This window comes from Sceloporus occidentalis, unplaced genomic scaffold (assembly GCF_023333645.1).
Source record: "Sceloporus occidentalis isolate IW3139 unplaced genomic scaffold, rSceOcc1.0.p SCAF_97, whole genome shotgun sequence".
Classification (NCBI taxonomy): Eukaryota; Metazoa; Chordata; class Lepidosauria; order Squamata; family Phrynosomatidae; genus Sceloporus; species Sceloporus occidentalis.
In genome coordinates this window covers 2,263,483-2,282,386 of record NW_028317077.1, presented here as the reverse complement: position 1 = coordinate 2,282,386, position 18,904 = coordinate 2,263,483, and the positions used below count along the sequence as shown (strand labels likewise).

At 38.2% G+C, this 18,904-nt stretch overlaps 1 protein-coding gene and 1 pseudogene across 1 annotated transcript; one reads left to right on the top strand and one right to left on the bottom strand.

Annotated features, from left to right (window-relative positions):
- Nucleotides 1–1,488: 1,488 nt before the first annotated feature.
- On the bottom strand, nucleotides 1,489–18,684 carry LOC149284224 (alpha-N-acetylneuraminate alpha-2,8-sialyltransferase ST8SIA3). Its single transcript, XM_089497029.1, has 4 exons — nucleotides 18,506–18,684; nucleotides 7,877–7,999; nucleotides 6,007–6,564; nucleotides 1,489–1,771 (listed from the first exon to the last, which is right to left on the bottom strand). Exons 1-4 carry the CDS (start codon nucleotides 18,682–18,684, stop codon nucleotides 1,489–1,491), a joined length of 1,143 nt encoding a protein of 380 aa, XP_089353155.1.
- On the top strand, nucleotides 11,046–11,520 carry LOC149284225 (small ribosomal subunit protein uS17 pseudogene; annotated as a pseudogene).
- Nucleotides 18,685–18,904: the final 220 nt, after the last annotated feature.

The window sequence follows — 18,904 nt, the reverse complement described above, 5'->3', positions numbered from 1 at the left end:
TGCCCTTTTTCACACCTAAAGCGGATTAACGTATATATTTTTTTGAGAAATAAAATAAATCTTACAAATTTGAGTTGTGATATGTCTACTAAATGTTACCCAAATGCAAACACCACCTTTTCTATGGTAAATAAAAACTTTTTTGCTGTTAAAATATTCAGAGGCGTCGTTTGTATACAATGATGAATTAAAGGTGCCATTCAATAAATTATTGTTCAATAACATAAATGTAGCATTACAAAACAAAATTCCTTTTATTTTTTAATAATCTAACCCACCAGGAAATAATTCTTCCATTTTGACCCGTTCCTACTCTTAAAGTTGATAGTAGTCATGTAACACAAGGAGATGGCATGGAGAAACTGAAATCAGTTGTTGCCATTGCAGCAGAAAAAGCATCTTAAAAACGCTGTATAGGCTTTTAAATTTTACAGAAAAAAGCCTGACATGTATGTTTTAGGTTATTTCTTTAAGAGTGCTAAGGTATCGTATTTGCGTTTGGCGGAACAGCACCTTTAATAATAATGACACTGATTGGCGTCATAACAAATGAAAGTTGTTATGTTTACACTTTACAGTTAATTATGGTGTCAATCAGAATCAAAATGTTAAGATATTTATGAACAGTAAGAGACATACTTAAAAATATACATTTAACAGCAGGGTTATGGATGTAAAACTAACATATAAAATACTTTCAGGAACTGTCATTCTCATATAATGAAATAGAATCATTCTAATGCCTCTTTATGCAAGAAAACATCAACTCACAAAGCCAGGGATATCACAATTAGCCGCTATGGTCAAAATCAAGCCATGGCGTCTGGATTGCACGCATTAACTTGTAATTAAACTATATGTATCACTAAGTAAAGTACGAAGAATTGTCCTAAAAGTCTAAGTTGTCTCTGACCCTTTTGGACTATAACTGAACAGCCCTTTAACAATCCAAAACTGAGACCTCTCCAAATTTTGTTTGGCTGTAAATCCCCTGACTTTTAACCAAGGACTAATTCAAGATGATGGGCTACATAGTCCAATATCAGCTTGATAAAATACCTATGGGTAAAACAAAACAATGGTTGTGGACCAGACAAGTTGCCACTCTCCATCCCACTTGCCATATATCAAGCAAGGGATGTTGGCCAACTACTATTCCTATGATCCTCTGCAACTTTCATATGTCATAGGATTATAGGAACCATAGTTCTCCAGCAACTTTTGGCCGACAGAAAATCATGGGAAATTCATTATTGGAATATGGCTGATAAAGCATCAAAAGTATTATAGTCAAAGAAAACATCGCTGTTGACCCCGGAATATGAGAATTGTAGATCCTTTGCCAAGAGCGACAGGTTGGCTGACCCGGCTACAGACAGATAAAATAATGTACATTCTAGGTCATGAAGTACATACTGATAGTTTCAGAAGAATATTCAATTACATTTTGGGCACTTTTATAACACTTGGCACTTTACATGTTTGTTCTTAGGCACAATGTGACAATGTCAACTTGGTCAGTCCTTCTCTGTGCATTTTGTAGAGCAATTTGAACTCAGCGGGCAGCTGGTGGGATTCCTGCCATTTTGTTGTAAATTTGGTCCCTTTTTTGTCGTAGTAGTGGTACGGGAGATCCTTTCCTGTGTTGGGATCCCATCCAAATGGCCAGAATCCATACAAATGAATTTCGTCACAAATCGAGGAAGCCAGGGTATACATTAAAATACCCGTACTCAATCTTTTTGGAGATAAATGCTTGTTTTTCCAATACCTAGACAGAAAAACAGAGGTTAGTAACAGAAAATGAAACTAGTAACTCCCAAAATAAATTGTTTATTAGAAAATATTACATCTTAAGTACTCTTCCAATGTTGAACACTAAAGCTAATATTTTTTTTAAATTTTTAGCAATTGTTATGTTACTTTTATTTGGATTTTTTCATGTCATACAGTTTTCCCCACCATCAGAATGTGTATTAATAATTGGTTGTTTCCTTCTTTAAAGGTATTGAACTCAAGATGGAGTAGTGCTGTTGAGGGTTCAAACATATAAGGGGTGCCATTCAGTACTTCAAAAAGATTTTGGATATTTGGGCACTGGCACCGAATTTGAAGCATAGTTCCCAATTCCAGAGAACATTTCCAACGACACCCTGAAACTTGGAACATAAAACCATCTATTTACATTCTTAACGGATATTTAAACTGTGTATAGGCATATAGAGTCAACCAATTTTAGTTTTTTTGCTTCAATTTGAATAAAAAGATCTTCTTCCCAACGTGTCCAAGACTCATTTATTTAGTATGCGGGCCTTAAAGGATATTGTTGTAATTATGATGATAAACAATGATGTGGGGGGAAATTTGATTTGAGGAGTCTTAAAGTTTGAACCAAGTCATAGAAGGGAATAAGCTTAAGTTCAACTGAGATGTCAGATACTTCATTTATTTTATATTTTTGTCCACACTGACAGCACAATATTGCCAATTTTGTGTTCTGAAGCTCTTAATGGAGTCATTTGGGATGTTATGTTGTTATTTATAAGATATTTTTTTGGGTATTAATCTAATTTCCTGTACTATTTCATCAGAGGTACACGTCTCCATCCAGTTACTGTATATAGGCAAAGACCAAACAAAGATATGCATCATATTAATACAGTTAATTTTATATATATTATATATATATATATATATATATATATATATGGTGTTCCTAAACCTTCATAAATTAATTAAGCTCGTAGTATGAAACCGGAAAAAGCCAAATTTTGCTAAAGAGGCCTTTTTAAAAATAGCTCAATTTAGCTGATCAAAGGCTTTTTCAGCATCAAGAGCTATAAATAATTGAGCTCTAAAGTTATTTGAACCTAGACTTTTATGAATAAAGCCTTGTTGGTCCTTTTTAAATAGCATTAGTTCTTTCAGTCTTAAGGCTAATATTTTTGAATACAGTTCAGGATCTGTATTTATTAGAGATATTGGATGATAACTTTATAGATTATTATTATAGGATGAAGCATTCACATATATAATATAGAGACTTTTTCTAAGCAATTCTCTGCAGGGCATATATATAATTGGCTTAATCCGTGTATTTTTTTGGGTTTTTTTTGAGATTTATTTATATTTGGATCACGAATTTGATTAAAGTCACTTCCTTAAATTAAAATGCTTTGCTCCAACGCATCCATTCTTTTGATGACTCCCTTACAGAAACCGGTTTAAATTGTAATTGTGCATAAAGAGTGTAAACACAGTTATCAATCTTACATATTATTAACCAAAAAATCTGCCTCATCATCATTTTCTTTATAAATAAGTTAAAATGTTAAGTTTTTTTGATATGATTATGGCAACTCCTGCTTTTTTTTGGTTTATGGCTCAAAATGAAAATGTAAACTATGTTCATATATATTTTCTTAATTATACATAAATTATTACATAATTTAATACATAATGTTAATTATACTGCTTATAAAGCCAACCATAGGTTTCAAGGAAAAAAGTATGCATTGGAAGTTATTCCATTATTGTCGTATAATTTGTTATTTCTCCCTTAAATTTTTAAAAAAATAAAATAATGTACCAAAAAAAGATATTAATTAATAACAAAATAAAATATTAAACTTTTCATCAATTTCATCACCCAGACTAGAGAGGGACACTTGAGAGGTATTATAATATACTTTAAGCCATTTTACATTCAGTATCAAAACCTTTATTTCTGCATTGCAAAATATAATAAGTAAAAAATACACTCAAATCGTATTTATATAGGTTTAAACGATATACAGTACAACAAAATACTGTAATAAAGGATACTATGGCCATCTCGCTTTATCTGATTTAGCCTCTAAAAAAATCAGATTATGGCAGTTATTCTGGACAGGAGTTTATTGTGAAATATTACAAATTACTTCAATGTGTCCAGAAATAATAACATTAATATTTTGTCCTTTTAACCTGAATGTGGTGTTTCTCCATGTTGGTGCCTTGCATTGACATTTCGATAAGATTTATATTGTCAAGAGATTCTTCCTATTCTCATTCTCGCTAGACCGTTAACGAGGTTGATATTATTTTTCATAACAATTGTCAACCATTATTTGCCAATCTCCATTAGTGGTTACATCAGCCATGGTCATAAAGATGCAAGACACGCTGGCCACTAAAATTAAAACTGGTTAGTAAGAGCGCTGCCGCAAATAATAGATGGGACTTGGTAATAAAAACTTTGGCTTCAATATCTTGATGAAATGACAAATCATATTTAATCACTGGAGTAAGAAAGTGACAACGCATAACTATTAAAGAGGTAAATGATTTGAGATTATTAATGTGTCACAAGTGGTTTAATCACTCAGTTCTGTATGCCGTGACATGCTATGTGACCAAAGTATGTCCATCACAAGTATATGAGCCTGTTGGACATCTCATTCCAAAACCATGGGGATAAAAATGGGGTTGCCCCCCTTTGCTCTACCTCTACTCTTCTATAGCATTAACATTACCTTTCACTAAGGGGCCAAAACCCTGATAAACAGCCCCTGACCATTACCCTCCCTCCACCAGACTTCACAGTAGGCAGTATGCATTCCCGTAGCATTCTCCTGTGTCTGCCAAATCCAGGTTCGTCAATCAGACTTTCAGATAGTTACGCGTGATTCACTGATCCTCAGTCTAGCTTTACACCACTCCGGCCGACACTTGGCATTGTGCATTGTGATCTTGGGCTTGGGTGCAGCTGCTCAGCCCTTCGTAAATTTACAAGGTGGACTGCACTAAAATCTAACTGGACCTCGCAGCTATCATATGCGTTGAAGTGCCTATGATGGCTGAAGTGTCTGTTTAAGGGTTTACCCATCTGATCAGGTGGAACTGAAGTTAGGAAAAACTTGCATATTTGCTAGTATGTGTGCTTTTGAGTTTCAGGCAAGGCCATGTACATTTGAATAACTTGCATGTCCTTGTCTAAAACTTGCAAATTTGAAAATGACAAAATGAACCCAGCCATGCAATTTAACAACAAAACACACTGAAGAAAAATTGAAATGAATTAAAAATGGAGGTCCCCCAATAAACCAACAGTAAATGCATATTCATATATGAATAGGAACATGACATCACACAGGGGTTAAGAATTAATGTAGCTAGGACCAGTATCAGAAGAGTTTAATATAGTTGGTTTGGAGAATACATCAGATATTTAGCATGGACTGCATTTATGAGGATAAACATTGGGGTTTTGTTTAAAAAACATTATAGGTTCACCATTGCAAAATTTCTACAAACAACACTTCCCACCTACATTTGGGAGGACTAGAGAAACACAGGTGACGTGGTTTAGGATTAGGAAAGCTACACTTATTTTCCAAACTGGCTTAAAATTTGCAGGTGTCCCATGCATTATGTAAACCTTTTCTTTGATATTTTTTAAGGAGACTACCCCAGAACTTACTGTTAATCTTTAGTAGTGACCGCCTTTAAGGAACGTGCATTCTGCTACTTGACGGACATCATTCTTTAGGCAGCCAGGCAAAATGTATTACGTAAAAGGCATCACTTGTAGCAATGTCTGCATACTCACTGAAAGTAAATCTTCTTGGTTTTGTCTTTATTAACCCATCAATGACAAAACCCGTACATGGGTTCAAAATGCATTGTTTTCAATGGGTTTAGGGACCGCCCATTGTCCTTGAGGGGTTAATAAATGTACTGTATACCTACATTCCGATCAGCCATGTATCTTTCTATATGACCATATATTGCTAAATCAAAGTACACCAATTTTGGGCAGTCCTATCTAATCCTACATGGCCGTATTGCTTACCATGGTAGTGGATCAGTGGGATTTTTAACCCACAAGACTCCGCTGAAACTTAAAGCCCTCTCTTGACACCATTAATGAAGCATCTTTGTGGTAGGATGGGTGCTCAAACCTGAAATCTGGCCATGCAATGTAATGTAATCAATAGCATGTAGAGATGAAATATAAATTATTACCTGTTGACATGTTGCATTATATTTCCAGGCCAAGCTAACTGAACTTTCAGCTGCTCCCTGTGTTCGACAAAAAAGTCGACCAACGTTCTTGTGACTGTCGCTGACGTGTGGAAGAAAAAAGCCGGGATCCACAAAATGGCACCGTCAAGTTTTTTTAAATTCAAGAAAAAATTGTTGCGATCTTGTATGGTTAACAGATTGTTGTAATACTTTTCGAGGATGCTCGGGTTAAAAGTGGTTAGGTTGGTTTTCTTTCCAACATCTTTTTGGAAAGCCTCGGTCGGGGCAAAGTTGCAACGAAACACGAAATCCGACTTGTCTATTTCTGATCCACACTGACTTTCCGTAAGTATTCCACTGTTTCCTACCACGGCACAAATGTTGTAATGCTTATTCGCTATGGGGGATGTCTCTGGAAGCAGCGATCTGAAGTTATTGCTGATAGAAAACACATACTTATGGCTGGAATAATCATAATGCATTAGCTGTCCAGTCCTTACACTGTTCTTGGTCAGAGAGAAGTTTCTGATCACATCAACATTCTGAAGAATCTCTCTCCTGCAAGAATATTAAGAAGGATACCCTTTATTTAATATAAAATGATCTTTCTATATCAAACATACTTAAGAAACTACAAATTGAAATGCCTTAATGTTTTACTTTAGTAAGATGGTGGTAAATAAGCGAACTAGAGTCCCAGCAGAAGTGGTAGAGGTTAATACAATGAGGGGGTTTAAACATGCATGGGATAGGCAATATGGATCTTGAATCTATGATGAGACCAACGACTGATGAAGGTTTAAGGCTTTACATTATGAAAATCGAGCAGACTAGTTGGGCTAAATGTTTTTGTTTATATGCCGGCAAATTCCATGTTTCTATACTGGTGAAAAGTTTATCGGGAATTTAAACATGCAATGGAAAATAAGCAATTTTCTTAAGAATAGACAAAGGCCAAGGGGTTTTACAGTAGGTATTAAAAAAAAAAGAGGCAAACTAGAACGTCTAAATCAGGCATGTCCAAAGTCCGGCCCGCGGGCCAATTGCCGCCCGCGTTCCAGACTGATGAGGCCCCACAGATAAGTTGCCCAATTAAATTTGCATTTAATTTTAATGGTTCAAAGAATGTCAGGCAAAATGGTCGGCCCTCGCACATGTTCACTTCATCAAATCTGGCACTCTTCGAAAAAAGTTTGGACATGCCTGGTCTAAATGGTTCTATTGTCAAAATCTGTTGTATGTATTGTAATTTAAAATAATTTAGGTATTATTTTTTATATTATTTGGGTGGTGCCTTCATGTCAACATTATCATTGTAAGTGTAGAACTAAGTCAGGATAGTAACATACTGTACACATAACTCAATCAATCAATCAATAAATAGGAAAAAAATGCTGGTGAAGAAACAAGCCGTGGCCAATATGATCATGATACGCAGGTCCTTCATTTAATAAATGACCGCTGTATTCAGTACAGAGGTAACATTATAATTTGATAGTGGTTGAGAACCATTTTTCCCATCTAGTTTGTCCATTTTCCCCCAACTTTAAAAACTTCAAAACTTATGTGATCAAAAACATTTTTGAGATTACAAAAATACACAAGTCCATCGAGGCCAAACCGGCTGTTGATCCAGAAGAAGTAAAAAAAAAAAACGCCTTGAAGCAATTTTTTTGCAAAAAGGGGAACAATTCAATTAGATAAAATAGAATCTATAGCTTATCATAAATTAGGCATTACTTCGTCATAACTACATGAAGACTAGAATCCATTTCAATAACCCAACCAAATCAACTTTTAATTCATACCCTCAGTTCTAATAGACACACAAACAGAATAACGTAAAATTAAAAAGGTGTATAAATCTTACTTTTGCCGTGCAAATGCTGTTCTGTTGAATACCCACTTGGCAGGTTTTTCTTGCAATTCTTGCGTGAGAGAGTTTGTAATCGGGACAAAAGAAGGGTCCAAGAACTTCATGGCAAATTGAGATCTAAAAAAAATGAAACAATGATATCAACGTGTATGTAATCAATTTATTTGTCATAAGCATGATATCTGTTACTGGCAGAAATGTTGTTATATTATATTCAGTATATATGTTTATATATATATATATATATACCGTATTGGCTCAGATATAGTCCGCACCCTAAAAGTTTGGTGCTTTTTTAAAGGAAAAGTTTTTTTCTTTAAAAAAGCACCAAAAAAACATGCTGCCACTCTGTCTCCCCCCCCCAAGATATGCTGCCACTGTCCTCCCCCCCGACATATGCTGCCACTGTCCTCCCCCCCGAGATATGCTGCCACTGTCCTCCCCCCCAAGATATGCTGCCACTGTCCTCCCCCCCGAGATATGCTGCCACTGTCCCCCCCCCCGAGATATGCTGCCACTCTGCCCCCCCCGACTTACCAGAGGAGACTCCCGGGTGTCTTGCGGGGCCGGCAGGGGACATCTACGCAATACGCGTACACAACTTCCGGTGCCGGCACTCAGCTGATGTGCCGGCACCGGAAGTTGTATACGCGGATTGCGTAGATGTCCCCCGCCGGCCCCGCAAGACACCCGGGAGTCTCCTCTGGTAAGTCGGGGGGGCAGAGGTAAAACGCATCGTGCGCACGGTCAACCGGCTGCGGCGCTGCGGGGGATCTGTATCCTAACACTGCATGTCCTGGGCGTCGGGCGCTAGACCCCGAAAATAGGCCGCACCCCCACTTTAAAGACTTAAAGTGGAGGAAAAAAGTGCGGCCTATATTCGAGCCAATACGGTATATATATGCAACCTATCTAATCTATCTATCTATCTGCATTTTATAAAACAGTCAAATTATGGTTAAACGCATAGCACAAAAGTGATCCTTGTGTACAAACTATGAAGTTGTTGAATCAGAAACCCAACCATTTTATTACTAGTCTAAAATTAAAAATACATTTTCTGCTGCTTCCTTCTTAAAAATTTTTTTCTAGTTGTCAGACTAGGCTGCATTTAAGACATTTGTTCTCGCTCCGTTTCTCAGCGAACGGAACTACCGTATTTGCTCGATTATAAGACGAGGTTTTTTCCAGAGCAAATGCTCTGAAAAATACCCCTCGTCTTATAATCGGGGGCGTCTTATAATCAGACCTCAAATAGGTCTGACTATGAGACTAAGATCCAGATCCCCCGCAGCGATGCAGGGGACCTGGATCCTCCTGTCTCCCCCCCGCCCCACTTACTGGTGCTTCTGAGTCCCTGGTGCTTAGTCCGGGCAGCGCGAAGAGCTCTACACGAATCGCGTAAAGCTCTACACGCTGCCCGAACTAAGCACCGGGGACTCAGAAGCTCCGGTAAGTTTGGAGGAGGGAGGGGGAGGGAGTGTTAAATGGGGAGCCTCCTGAAATGCCTTATACCTCCCTATATGCCACTCTGCCCCATAATATGCCTTTTAACCCCCTAAATGCCAGAGTGGAGGGGGAGGGAGTGTTAAATGGGGAGCATAAGGCAATTCTGGAGGCAGAGTGGCACATAGGGGGTCAAAAGGCATATCATGGGACACAGTGCCATTTAGAGGGTTAAAAGGCATATCATGGGGCACAGTGGCATATAGGTATATATGGCATTTCTGGGGCAGAGTGGCAAGCCTGGGAGCAGATGTGCATAACTGGGGGGGCAGGTTGAAAAAAAAAGAAATAAAAACAAAATATTTTTCTCAATCATAGCTTTTATTAAACAATTGCTCACATAATTTACATGAATTAACATTTACTGGTAAAATATTTTTCCTATAGGATCGTCTTATCAGGCTTTTTCTTTTTTTCATAAATTAATATTCAGATTTTGGGGGGTCGTCTTATAATCGAGCAAATACGGTATTTGTCTACTAGCCAAGCCCCCTGACTCCTTATCATACTGCCTTGTTCTATGTACAATAGAACGGCTCAGTCTCAACCATCCATCCAGACTCTCTGACTAATGAAAGTCTAGGGAGGATGGGACTTTATTAGCATTGCCATAAAATATCAGCTCTGTGTAGTGTTTAGTGGGACAAAATAAGATGAATTTAAGTTTTCTACATTAGCATATTCAACACTGGGTTTTATGGGTGAAGGAGAATCCCCATAGGATTTCAAGGTTCCATCTCCAACCTCCAAAACAATTCTACTGAAACAAAATGCGGGAGCTATATGTAGTTTTAATGAAGGAATTTAGTTAAACTAAAAGCTGTGAGTGTGAAGGTTTCTAGGAAATTTATTCTAATGTACACTAAACACTAACGCGTCACCTTTTTTTCAGAATAACACCTTGGTCTTTGTTTACAGACATTCGATGTGAAGGCTTTCATGATACCTAAATTAAAGTAGCACGAAAATCTTTGCCATATTAAAAAAACAACCATGACACGGGATCAACAGTGTGTATCTGTAGCACTTTATTCCATTGTGGTTTAAGTGTATTATTTATTTTTCATAAAATATTATTTACACCTTTTCTCATATGTGTTATCGTGTTTTGGTATCAAAAGGGTTTGTAATATTTAGGGAATATCTATTACAATTTATTATTATTATTTTTATTTCAAACATCAGGGGGCTATCTTATATATATATGTTTGGTGTTAAATGGTTTTATCTATATTTTTTATTACAATTTTTTTAATAATATGTATTATTATGTGGTCGCATTTAGGTAAGATTTTATGTTGTTTGATGCGATTTATTACATTGCGAATAGTTTTAGATACTTCCATCTTTGAGTGATATTTTTTGTGCAGTTTGTGCACATGGACTAAAACCAGTTTGGACAAATTTTTTATTTTGTTTTTTGGTCCATTTGTTTTTGGGCAACAAATTGAATTTACTGCTCTTTTGGGTCGGATGAAATTCGAAGGACATTTTTTTATTCAGAAGCAAAACTTGTTGTCGCTGGTCCCAACTCACTCCTCCCTAATGCGGAAGTGCTCCAGAAGGCCAGGGAGGGGAGAAGAAAGAAGAAGCGGAGAACAGGAAGAAAAAGACAACGAAGTAGAAAAAGTGGCTCTTTTTCAGCCGGCAAGTAAAGATGGCGGACATCCAGACCGAGAGGGCTTATCAGAAGCAGCCAACGATCTTCCAGAACAAGAGGCGAACCTCTGGGAGAGACAGGCAAAGAGAAGCTCCCCCGTTACTACAGGAACGTCGGGCTGGGATTCAAGACCCCCAGAGAGGCAATCGATGGCACCTACATCGACAAGAAGTGCCCGTTCACAGACCACGTGTCCATCAGGGGCCGTATCCTGTCAGGTGTGGTCACCAAGATGAAGATGCAGCGCACCATTGTCATCCGCAGAGACTATCTGCACTACATCCGCAAGTACAACCGCTTCGAGAAACGCCACAAGAACATGTCTGTGCTTCTGTCCCCCTGCTTCAGAGATGTCCAGATGGGAGATATCGTGACTGTCGGAGAGTGCCGTCCGCTCAATAAAACGGTCCGGTTCAATGTCCTGAAAATCGCCAGAGCTGTAGGAACCAAGAAACAATTCCAGAAGATCTAAAGCTACAGCTTCGCTTTCAATAAAACTTTACAAACTCCCCCCAAAAAAAGCGTCGGAGAGTGAGAGGGTGTGATAAAGGAGTGAGTGCAGAAAATGAGACTCAAAACAAAAATGCAGATCTTTCACACTCATTTTCATTTGTTGGAGGACCCTCCTGGTTTTTGAATATTGGTACGAATTAACAAATTTTGGTAAAATGAAAATTCATAGGAATCCGAATGCACAAGTCTAATATTAATGACTGGGTTTTTTTTATGGATTAACCTTTTTAAACCCATTGGATATATATTGAAGAAGTTCTATTTGGCAAAATGTTGTATGGCATGATACACACACTATGTTGATGTGCATTAAGGGACACGAGCTGAGCTTCCCTGATGTCATTGTTTTTTTTCTAAATACAATGAACTACTTGGTAAAAACATTGGATTTTATGACACTTTCAAAATTCCCAGATGGTGTTTTTTTTTAGATAATTAGCTTTGTACATTATTTCTTTTTTGTCTTACGTTGTAGGTATGGTAATTCTTGATCTTGCATTCCTGCTTTACCTTTTCATTCTTATTTTTTATCATTTATTTTTTTAGTGCCCTTTACCACTTTTTAATAATTATTAAATATTTTTTTGGCCCTGCTAAAAATGGCCAACAACTAGGCATTCTATACAAATTTAAACTGTGAATATTACTACAAACAATTACTTTAGATAGACCTTAAAATGTCTTCATTTTATGTTATATAAAAGCTTATATATAGCATTATTAAATTTTTTTTGTTTATTTATTCATACTATACCCAATGCTTTGTAAGTCAGGATATTTGCGTTCCATAGCTTGTGATGAATTACAGAATTCTGCACTTTCACTGTAACGTATATTAAATAAAACTATGTATGACATGGCTGAATAAAGAAGACCTATTATTATTAAAGTTTTGGTGCATTATTTGAAAAGTATTAATTCTGTCAATCAAACTGGCCCTCCGAGACTAAGGTCTAAACCAAAGCTGAAATCAGTGAGGTGGATCATTGTGGAAATCGATGGCAGAACATGTGCAACATTTTATATTATAAATGAATTACAGAAAGGAAAGTATTTTTTTTTTCAGAGCCATTGAAATTGAGCAACATTTGAGAACATTTTGAATTCTTTAAGTGTCAGGGATAGCAATCCCTACATTGATATGTGTCCATACAGTGCTTCTGTATAAATAAACCAATCCACTATATAAATAAATCAATGACAACTATATATATAGAAAATCCAGGAATATCTTCCACCAAAAGAACATAGACAGGGTCAAGCCTATGGTCACTGATGCCTGGGTGCAAAAATGTTTTTGGTGCCCCCCAGGTGGGTATGGCAATATTGCTAACGCCTCCCTTTGACAAACATAACTCCTCTAACCCCACCCACTTTCTATGGCCCTCCGACTTCATCATGTAACATGTCACTTACTTACAACATTGCCAGCTTTGCCCCAAACAGTTCATCAGTGATATCTTTGCCCCCCAACAGCACTACACTAAATGTGTCAGTGACATCTGGCTAAATGAGTCAGTGATATCTGGCACTCTGACTTTATAGAAGCCACTGAGCAAGAGGGGTAAAGCTATCTCTTTTTGCACCTGAAGCAAGAACAGAAAATTGTGCCTCCTACTAAGAAATTATTGGTATTGTCACTGCAGAGAGTTAAAAAAAATAATTTTTGACAGTATAACTCCCATTAATATATGTACTGAGCCTGACAGTGGTATATCACCACTTCCATCACCACAATTACAACAGTATAACGCCTATCATTATATAGTGATCCAGACACTGAGGGTGGTACAGTGTATCTATTTTCATTATAGCAAGACAGATACAGACGGTGGTACAGTATATGTCATATCACTATATGCTGTGCCAGACACTGACATTGATACACCCTAACTCCCATCACTATATACTTAATTATATGTTCTGGGCCTAGTTTTTACATCAAGTAGTTGTAGGTAAAACATGTGTTATAATTATACATTATGAAGGGCCAGTTTAAATATAAAAATGACCACCTAGAAGAATATATAAAAGGTTGACCCATTACAATGCACAATTAAGAATATGAACATTAATTCATCACAGATCAGCAAATTACATTTTATGGTGCTAACAAAGTTAGAATAAAAAACAAACAGAAAACTACCAAAGTGCGATCAAGAGGAAAATGTACATTAGTATTCATTGACCCACATTGCAGGCATAGATCACAGGTCGCACACCCCAAGGGCCAGCCCTAGCACCCAGATTGCATCCACACGACTTGCTCAGCACCCAAGTTACATCCAAATGACTTGCCCAGCACCCAGATGGCACCCAGAGGACTTGCCCAGCACCCAGGTTGCACTCAAAGGACTTGCCCAGCACCCCGTTTGCACACATCGGAACTACCACCTTTTTACTCCTTCTCATTATCTCTCCCATATATGTTTCTATTTATTTATTATTTATTTACTTATTTCAAAATTCTTACTACCGTTCCCTCCTTTCTCACTATCTATCTCTCTCTACCCTTTCTCACTATCTACCCCCCACTTTTTCTTATTCACTTACCTTGCTGAAGTTCTGCAGTGGGAGTGAGAGGCATTTGTTTCGCTACTCTGTCGTGATGTGCACAGCTTTACTGCTGAGCCCTGGCATATGACGTCATATTCTGTTGCTCAGCATCAAGTGCCGGCACCGCGACTGAGACAGAGGCCTCACCTTGCCACCACCACAGTCAAGCGTGCATCTATGCTGGTGGTGGCAGTGGAGGAGAGAAAGGGGAGCCACTCATTTGTGAGAACGTTTTCAGCTATATACAAAAGAGCTCATTGTTTAAGAGATATTTGGCTTTACAAAAGCTTTTTCATCAGTCTTGTGGCACATGGTGACAAAACCAGCATATCTAATCACTACCCTGTCCTGAACTCAACTCCCTTCTCTTCATTCCGCTTCAGATCCATTGGTTGCCATGGTAACTACTTTTTAAATCTTTGTCAGAATCACTTTTCATATGTACCCCAATGTATCATATTCCTTGAGGTTTACACAATTTGACAATAGCAAAGAAGAAGGGTTTTCTACAATAAAAAACTGCTCTTCGTGTAATAGCCAGAAAACACTTTTTTCTTTTAAATCTTAAACAATTTTTAAGTCCATTAGGGGCTGTCATCAGGTAGGGGTACAGCCAGCAGCCATGTATGGGACCTACATGCCTTCCAAAGCTTTTGCACGCAACAGTCCCGATTTTGCCACTCTATCCCGCTGAGCTCTACCTGACAGCCGGATTCGAAACCGTAATCCCACAGGCCTCAATTTCATTCTCCAGTGTCCCAGACGCATCGCTACCAGTTTGAGTTATTCAGTTGGGAGGCATGTCATTAGCCCTCATGGCCTGCCACATAGAACTGGGCCCTTGTAAACTTTCCTGGGAATTGGGGATACTGGACCCATTGTAAACATGAGGGCCGTGGTGGGAAGAACATCGGTGGGATTTATCACTCTACAGTGATAGGTAGTTGCCATGGAATCCAAAATGGCTTCTTAAAAGCTTGCGTGTGTTTCTTCCCGTGATTAAATCGTCAGAGGAAAGAATTAGTAAAACAGCACCTTTAACTGATTTTACGTGATCGGCTTTCATTGGAAAATGAGAAGAAGCATTCTTTTGCAAAATGTATAAATACATCAATATATGGGTTGGCAGAATTCCCAATTGTTGGCTGGTAACCATAGATATTTTGGCAGTTTGTAGGAAAGTAATTGATTTAGGATCCTAAGCCAGTCCGGCCATGTTTTAAAGTCAGTGGGAGAAGTAACAGCCAATCACATGTATGGTAGCAAATCAGTGTTCAGGTAGCATATTTGTAATTGGCAGACTCTACTCCTGTTGATTGTAATTGGATTGCTACTGAGCATGTGCAAGAAGTGTACATACGAATGCTTTCCTCTTTCAGTATAGGCAGTCGGGGAGGAGTTACATAAGATTTTCATACAGTAACTAAAGAATGCATGCACCAGTTTGCATGCAGTAAAACACATCAGGGTCTATACAAAATGAACTGTAATAGTCATTTTACAATAAAAAAGGGGCTGGAGTGAATCTCTAATGCTTATCAGCTTATCGATAACGCTTAATGGCCTACATGATATTCTGGGTTGACTCTCTGGTTGACTCTCCTGGGATTTGTCTAGCATAAAGGCTTTTTTTTGGGGGGTGGGGGACGCACACCACACATGAGATAATAAAAATACATTAGATTTTGCACAGTTACCTATGATGCAAGGTGCTATAGGCCTTAGTGTGGGCCAGTTTTTAATGGTTGTTAAGTTTTCTAAACAGAAAGGTGGTGGGTCATCTCATGTTTTGCAGTCATTCAGAGTTGTATAGATGTTTCCTGCATTCTCTGTGGTGATACAAACTGTGTGTGATTTAGTGACATCCCATTAGTGAGTTTCTGCACCAGGGACCTACTCTGTTACTTGTAGAAAACGCCATAAAATAGACCACAAAAATGAATGTACCCAATGTTGAGAACATGGAGTTTCCAGAAAAAAGTGATACATTTTGCTGGGACAACATATGGTGTAGTCACATATGCTTTCAGGGCTTCAGAAATCTCTTCTTGAGATAGAATCCACTTAAAGAAGATGTCTCCGAGGTCCAAAACCTTAAATGAGTCTATGCCTCTTTGTTGGCCAATAAAAGGTATCACCTTTGACCAAGGAGTCTAAAATAAGCTTGGTCATCAGTCCGTCATTAATCATAGTCCAATGCATTGAACTGGCAGAGGGTATCTATTGGTATGATCCAAGGTGTCCTTCAGAAAATGTAAACACAGGAGAGTTATGATGAATGTTTTTTATATGACTATTATGACAAGATCCGTTACGGAGATCATAATCACTGGTTTAATTCCGTAGAAATCCTAACATATGTTTAGTTTGAATTCTGTCACCATTATTGGTTACATTCTATGTAACCAGCGTTTCAGCTGCAAGATAACTTCCTAAACGTTCCTTCATTTAAAAGAGGGTGTTTTCTTAAATTGCTGTGATGGGTTGTTTGTAATGACTGCGCAGTAATTACAGATGCCAATGGGATATTCACTAAAAGACAACATAAACACTACCAATTTACCAATTTATAAAGAAACACATGGTAACGCCACAAAATATGTTCTAGGATGGATAACCTATCCCTTTTTTAAAAGCAGTATGACCAGTGTATCATAATGTAAATATATACTAGTGTGTGCTGTTTGTTTACATCCCTGATTTCACATAATTGAAACAAAAAACAAAAAAACTAACAAATCAAGGCATATACACTCTTCAAGGAAATACCTTGGATAGGTTTCCGGGGTAAGAGTTAAGCAGTTACTTTCAATAATGCCACAATGAACAATGAACTGCTGATGTCCGTAGGGGCCACGGCAGCCACCAGATCCCTAGTCTTTATCGTTGGGGTTGGACTCCCCTACAAGATATGCTCCCCAACCAAAAAGCCTGCAGGAATGGTCAGATCTTCTTGGTCAATCCCCACCAGGCTACCACATGTCCCTCACCAAAAAATAAAAATAAAAAAGACTCTTCAGGGGGTCTGGTTCCACTGTGGGCATTTGTGGTGATTAAAAAAAAATGCAAAAAAAAAGTGCAAATTGAAAAAATGTGTGCCAATTGAGACCCCAGCCTTCTTTGGCTACATGTTATAAACATTCCTATACTGAGACTTAGGCTAAAAGGGCTGGGACTAGTAATAGCTAAAAATAAAATTGTCTGAAAGGTCCGGAGGTGCGTGACGTGCTAGTGTGTTTGGACTCACACCCAGACTAAACACCTTTAGACAATTTCAGCCTTAAGTCTAGAGGACGAAGCTTCCCCCCTCGTCGTAGGTATTCACTTGATCTTAGCTGTTGGGTCCTGTGCCTGATGTGCATGTTTAGCCATGACAGCAGCACATGTCAGCACTTCCGACAGCTCTGGCCTTTTTCCTGCCAAAGCAATTTCATACTTGGGTTGATTAAAATAACTGCTTGTAATTAATTACAATCACAGCCTTGGAGATCATAACAAATCCACACACAACACACACACATGCACCCGGCCACGCACACGCACACACACACACACAACACATGCATTTTATTATGCAGTTTTAAATATATATATATATATCCCTGTCTGTCATTAGACTGTAAGCTCTAAGGGACAGATTGCTTAATGTATACTGTATCCCATCCATAATGTCTGTATGACTACAGTATTATTTATTTATTCTACATCCCCTTTATTATACTGTAAACTGTGCAGCTCCAAGAACATGTGTTATTAGTAATATATCTGTTATTTTGCAGTGCACTTTACATTAGCTAACTATGGTTAACACCTTAAAACTGAGAAAGAACAACCCCTCCTTCATCTATTTGGCCCAGGAAAGGTTAAATGTCACAGTAACTTCCCATTTAAGAATAGTAGGCATTAACTCATTGATTGCCACACATGGATTTGTTTAAAAGCTCAAATCTAACAATATTCCTCTCCAAACAGAAGGGGTAAATCAGGTTAATTGTCTCCAGAAAGTATAGGGGGATGGGGAGAGAGATTGCATTTAAAAGGCAGCAGGCATGTGTATGGCTTTCACAGCCAATTATTAAAAACCATGACCTCACTCATCAGAATGTGATCCCCCCAAATCCTCTGAGTGACGTCATGCAACCCCTTGGGGGGTCCACCGCGCCTGCGCAAAAGAGATGTCCACAGAATATATAAATAAGCAGCTAGCATCATGTACAATGTGAGCTCAGCAATAGAATGAAATCCCCCCCATGCAAAGAATAAAACATAAGCATGAGTTGCTACAATGTATCACTGCCGGAAATTAACCCTCCCCTCCCCGGGCATTAACATAAATCATGATCTATAAATAGAAGCAAATATAACCCCACAACATTGTGTTTACTCACCGGAATCCTGCGTGGAACATGTACATTCTCGGCCCCCCAGGGCTGGCATATTTTGGGGTAGTAAAAATATTCTCTTTCTTCAAGGAGACATAACTGATGAGGGATAATATTAAGAGAGCAACACTCAGCATCACCAGCCCCAGGACACTCGCTACCCTGACCATCTTGCAAATTCTCATCCCTGGGAGGGGGGGACAATCAGTTCAAAGCAACATAAGAATTAGGAGGCAATGGAATTGCAGATAAACCCCCCAATAAAAAAAAAAAAGAATAAATGGAGGAAAGAAAGATGATCCACATAGAATGGGAGGGAGAGACAGAGGAAAGGAGATTTACAAAGAAAATGGAGGCTGGAGCTGCGGAGGGGGAATGGCAGCTGTTTGCGTTAGTGATACGTCT